The sequence below is a fragment of the Cephus cinctus genome, unplaced genomic scaffold (assembly GCF_000341935.2).
Source record: "Cephus cinctus unplaced genomic scaffold, Ccin1 Ccin1_scaffold0160, whole genome shotgun sequence".
In the NCBI taxonomy this organism is placed as follows: domain Eukaryota; kingdom Metazoa; phylum Arthropoda; class Insecta; order Hymenoptera; family Cephidae; genus Cephus; species Cephus cinctus.
Genome location: NW_014332886.1, coordinates 2855292 through 2861309, shown reverse-complemented (window position 1 = coordinate 2861309; position 6018 = coordinate 2855292). Strand labels below are relative to the sequence as shown.

Genomic DNA, 6018 nt, shown 5'->3' with positions numbered 1-6018 from the left:
AAAAATCCTTTTCATCGCATATGTATTCTATAGCAACGTCAACAATTTCGTAAATTTCTTATTACTGTCACGTATAGTTATTTGTGTTTATTTACCTGGTACTACATGGAAGTCACATGAATTCGAAAGAGATATGGCACAGTTGTTTTGTTGTAAACACTCTAATCCACAGGTATTACTCTAGAGCTAACCTCGATAAACAACGTACGACGTTTCTAACCTATTAATGGGTTACTCTATTGTGGGCCCCTACTCTAATGCACAAAAAATAGGGTAATTTAAAAAATTAATTATTCGAAAACTATTAATGGGAATGCAAATGAACATTGTAGATAATACTATATAAATTATAAATAAATATTTGTTTTCAAATTTTCAAAATTTATTCACTAATATGTTTATTAACATTTAGCCAAATATAAATTGATTTTTATTTATAGTTTTTGAGTAATTAATTTCTTAAATTGACCCTATTCTATCTGCATTCACAGTAGGGTATTAACTAATCTAATCCTACTGCGTATTTAAGTGAGTAGGACAAGGACCTAGAGGCATTAATTTTTCATATCGATAATTCAGTAAGTGACAAATTACTACCAATGACTATTACTATATTGCGAGAGTAATACTACACACTCGTTTATCGGGTAAGTTCCGTACCATTGCACTGATCAATCGATATAAGAATTGTAGTACTGGCAGCCTCTAAATGTGAAAGTGAATCTCAGTAGCGGCGCTACGTGAAGATACAATTATGTTTACTACACAGTCGATAATTTATTTATGAACCACGGCCATTACCTTACATGTCACGAGATCTTTGATAAAAAGATCATCAATATCGATGTATTATGAGGATGAACGATGTTCCTATAATCACTCAATATTTCTTGAATTGTCAAAGTTCGAAGTCTCTGTTTTATATTCACAGTGGGATATTAGTACATTACGATACAAGTGCGCAAAGTAGGTGATAACCGCAAGAGTCGGGTTTGTCGCCCGAGCGTAGCGAGGGTGACAACAAACGAGTGCGGGAGACACCTATGCGCACCTGTATCGTAATGTTATTTTCCTAACAAGCTGCGTAAAATTCGATTTTGCACACGCGTTTGACAGTGCGGGAATGAGGCACTTTGCGCAAAATCGAATTTTGTGCACGCTGTTAGGAAATGGTAATTTATGATCTTCGATGAATTATTCATTTATATTACCCGTGATAAAGTTGCTAAGGACACTCGAAGGTCAGAAAAGAAACGTCAAAGCAAACGTTCTGTCAGACATTTCACTTCTTTACAGTAGGAGCTCAATTTACTTCTTTGCTCCGGGGGATTACGACGAGAATCGTGTGAAGGTATCGATTTCAAATTTTATTCATCATCGTATTTCGCGTGGACTTGCCAAACGAAAAAATTGATTCTAAACCACGTTAGAAATAAAGTGACGGGACGAAAATAAAACTGCTGTAATGTCGTCAATATACCTCATACTATTAACAACTGTGCTAGCTGGGTAAGGAGATACACTTTAATTATGATTTTTTATTGATTATCCGTACATTCATTTATAAACGAATAATAAAATAGGATATGTCAAATGGCGCTTTGTAAGTAGATTTTCATCGATCGATAATACATAACCTGTTGATTTTACGTAATATTACTTTTACGAGACATAAAATATATTAGTTCACAGAAGTATACCTATTAGTATAGCCGATGTATAATATTTTAACATAATTCGGTAACAGGAACAAAATGATGAACATCACTGGTCATCGTGCTAGCGCCTGAATAATGGCAACCATAATACATGTTTGTAAATTAGGTGGACAACAGACGTCATGATTTTCTGACATAACTCATTTTTCATGACTACTTTTTAAAGAATTTAAGGTGTTAATAACACGTTGCTTGAATACTAAAACGATAAATGCTCTTGCGAATGTGAGAGTTATTTTTAGAAATCATCAGATCCGCGTCATCGAGTAGTAAGCCAAAATTCTAAGCTAGTCATTAAATCCAAGGAACTTGACTACCATTGATTTTCTAATGCAGTTCGTTCAGTAAAAATGTATAATTTAAAAATGGTTGTTATACTTCTACTAGATCGCCTATTACAGGAATAAGATATATGTTGTAGGGTCAAAGTTAAGAATAAATAGGGAAGTGTCATTTGGTTTATATTCTTTCATTATACAGGATTTACGTAAATGCGCATTTATAACCCGTTTTCTTATGTGCTGATTCATAATCTTCATTACGTCTGAGAAATCTTCCATCAAACTGGTGATGCGATATAGAAACATTGTGACGACTCTTAACGTAACTTTTCTCAGTATTGTTTGTGTCGCATACAAAGAACTAGAAAAAGAACACTGAATTAATACAATACAGATTTTTCAACACTTCTGTATACAGAAATATATTTTTTCAAACTGAAAGTTCTCAATAATTTATATAACTTTCTTTTACAAGTAATTCAACTGATACTTACGTAAATGAGACCTTCCTGAAGATTGTGTATTGATTATAATTTTTTTTACTGTAAAGTTCACCTGATGAATATTGACATTGCAAAAGAAACATCTAAGTCACAGTTTTATATCAACAATTTCTTACTGAATGATATAATAATCAATCATCTAACGTCTGATGTGTTAAACCCTTGAAAAGAAAATTCTAAGAATGTCGACATGTATAATCTCACTGTCTTCTCGTTAGTTAGTAATTCTAGTGTAAGCATTGTACGTATGTCTGCCTCTCAATATTCATAATGTTATTTAAAATCACATAAAGCTTCATCTGCCTCCCATTTAATAAAACTATCCGTATGTAGAAGGGTAAAAATTTCCACTGCTGTTTATGGGCGGAGTGATTCACCGTATCTCATCAAGATATGCCCAGCAGAGTTGCTAGCACATGTATATCATTCACAATTGCCTTCATTCCAATGTTATAAGCCTGTACATCACATTACAATACTTAATGTATAATGAGAAATTATATATTTGTATTATGTTTGACACGATTAGGAATATAAAAAGTTTGACGTACTCATTAGGGTGCGTTCAGAAATGTTACTCAGGGTGATTCGAGGTATCAATTTGAGTTTGTGTTCGTGTAAGAGCACTTACGATAATAGGCCGGTAATAAACTCGACCAATCTCGACTGAGACCCCATTATTCAGTTCAGCAGTGAGTGCAGAAGCAGATAGGTTCTCTGTATCAATAAAATTCAAGTAAAACATATTTCACGTACGTAACACGAAACGAGCTAGGTAACTTCCAATTTTATAGATTAATACCAATTTGATAGCCCGTGTAAATATCGATAAATGAAGATTACACGTGATTAAATGTACAATACTTTGTATTTCGCTGATCACGTAATTCGGGTTAATTAGTATTCAGTATTATCATAAAACAAACACTACTGGTATAACTGATACTGGAAGTGCGAAAGTGCTTTGAAATTTAAACGTATATTTATTATATTTGGTACATTTTTATACGGCTTTATGTATTACGAGATCTGATGCTTAATGCATTTTTTTTATCTATTAGTGAAATGTATAAGGACTGCGGAACCGTCATAACCGTGGAACCTTGGGGTTCCGTTGATGGGAAAGAGGTTGATAAATATACATTAAAAAATACAAAAGGTGTCGAGATTGAAGTTATATCTTATGGAGCCACTATAGTTTCGGTGAAAGTTCCCGGGAAAACAGGAACTTTGGAGGATGTTGTACTAGGTTTTGATAATATTGAAGGTAGATAACAACATGATTATGAATTATTAAAAATAACTCATGCACGTCAGTAGCGTTATTCAATTACTTTTATCAATAATTATTCATAGCATTGATATTAGAAATATATATATGTAATATATTATATTCTATCTTATATTCATACTTTGATTGTTTATAATTTGATATGATATTAATCAATCACTTGAGATCATGATGATTAATTCCAATAAAGGAATATTTTCTTTCTATTGGTAAAAGGATATACTTCCTCGAACAATCCGTATTTTGGAGCAACAATCGGTAGAGTTGCAAATCGAATTGGCAAAGCTCGATTTTCTGTTGATGGTGTCGAATACAACTTGGCCAAGACCAATGGGGAAAATACCCTTCATGGAGGCGTTAAGGGATGGAATGCCTATGTATGGAATGCAAAAATTGATGGGGAATCTCTTACTATGACGCTACTTAGTAAAGATGGGGACGAGGGTTTCCCAGGAACCGTAAATGCTTCTTTGACAATTACATTGAATGATGAAGGAAAATTAAGAATAACAATGTCAGCTGTCACCAATAAGGCTACACCAATTAATTTGACTAATCATAGCTACTTCAATCTTGCAGGACATGTGTGTTATTCCTACTTAATATCAATTATGATGTTTAATAGTAGTTTTATTAAAGATAACGTGGAAATTGATTATTTTTATAGGGCTCCAATGCCACGGAACTTTATAATCACATATTTGAGTTGAATGCTGATCGCTGGACAGTTACTGATTCAGAAAGTATACCTACCGGAGAAATTAGAGCTGTTGAAAATAGTATAATGGATCTTAGAAAGCCTACACGTCTTGCCGATGTGATTAATAATGTTCCTGGTGGTGGCTATGATTATAATTTCTGTTTGCCTGAGAATAATGGCTCGTTGGAAGAACGATTTGTCGCTAAAGTTGTGCATCCTAGCTCTGGAAGATATTTGGAAGTTTATTCTGATCAGCCAGGAGTTCAATTATATACATCAAATTTTTTACCAAAGGAAAATGGGTCTGGAATTATGGGAAAGCAAGGGAAGAAATATTATAGACATGGAGCATTCTGTTTGGAGACTCAAAATTATCCAGATGCTGTAAATCATGTAAGTCTTATGAGAGTTTATATTGATTTGTTGTCGTGGTTTGAAGAAAAAGTAAATATATTTCCCATTTTCAGGACAATTTTCCTAATAGTATCCTAAGGCCAGGAGACACATATCACCACGTTGTCACATACAAATTTGGCGTACAAGCTTAGAGAAACTAAAGACGTATTTAAAATTCATATGGAAGAATTCCATCGATAAAATCAACACAAATTGAAAATAATACGTTTTACATATATTAGTTGAAAATAATGTAACTTAATCTTATATCTATGAAATTGCAGAAACAGTTAAAGTATATGTTTTGCATGTAATAGAATTAAGTAGACATTAATAATCCATTATATAAAAATCTTGTATAAGCATGTACATTTATATTTTTTTGAGATCTTTAAATGAGTAATGGAATGAAATATGTATTTCATATTATTCCAATAAAATCTCTTTAAATGAATAAAACTGATAATTTTGATTTTGATAAGGTTTATTTCATACGTAATGTTTTAAGGTATTAAAGGATAGCATTAATCTTCTTCCTTTGTTACAGTTGTAAATAGGATTTATAAAAGATCTATAACACTCTCTTTAAGTCACAAGTAATTCTTAGCTAAATTACACTATATTAGATATATTTAATCTATCTATGTATATACAAAAAACCAATAGTATATAATCTTTAATTATGATAATGAAGGTGAAAGATTCACTTCTAGAGGATTATGCTTTTTCTTTGAAGATACAGTATCTATACTGTCTAGTAATCGATCCTGTCGCTGTTGACTGATAGGTGCTGTTGCAGGCGTATAACGATCGGATATCCAACCTTCAACGTGATATCCAAAAAAGCCAATAACTCCAGCAAAAGGAAGTGTCACATATGGTGCATACCTTCGAAGAACTCCCATTACAATGGGCCACATTTTCTGGAAAGAAGCAGCCCAATATTCTACACTGTTCTAATGCAATACAGACGTCTTTAATAATAAAATTCTATTTTATCAAAAGTCATATATGTGATATGCTAATAAAAAATGCAAGTTTACCACACAGCATAAGAGCTTTAATAAGAAATATCAAAATAAATTCTAAAATCTAAAGGTTTGGAAAGAAAATCATATGTTTCACCAGT

General features: G+C 32.5%; 2 protein-coding genes across 4 annotated transcripts; one reads left to right on the top strand and one right to left on the bottom strand.

The window, feature by feature from the left end:
- The first annotated feature begins 1090 nt into the window (after positions 1–1090).
- On the top strand, positions 1091–5371 carry LOC107263580 (aldose 1-epimerase). Of its 3 annotated transcripts, none has more exons than XM_015730932.2 (5): positions 1091–1509; positions 3564–3769; positions 4010–4377; positions 4461–4886; positions 4961–5371. In XM_015730932.2, exons 1-5 carry the CDS (start codon positions 1466–1468, stop codon positions 5039–5041), a joined length of 1125 nt encoding a protein of 374 aa, XP_015586418.1. In that variant the 5' UTR covers positions 1091–1465; the 3' UTR covers positions 5042–5371. The 3 variants fall into 3 exon arrangements, with proteins under 3 accessions (XP_015586418.1, XP_015586420.1, XP_015586419.1); XM_015730934.2 differs by lacking the exon at positions 1091–1509 and adding an exon at positions 3122–3254; XM_015730933.2 differs by lacking the exon at positions 1091–1509 and adding an exon at positions 3144–3277.
- Positions 5356–5812, bottom strand: LOC107263583 (small integral membrane protein 12). The gene has a single exon (XM_015730938.2). The coding sequence runs from the start codon at positions 5807–5809 to the stop codon at positions 5570–5572; it is 240 nt and encodes a 79-aa protein (XP_015586424.1). The 5' UTR covers positions 5810–5812; the 3' UTR covers positions 5356–5569.
- Positions 5813–6018: the final 206 nt, after the last annotated feature.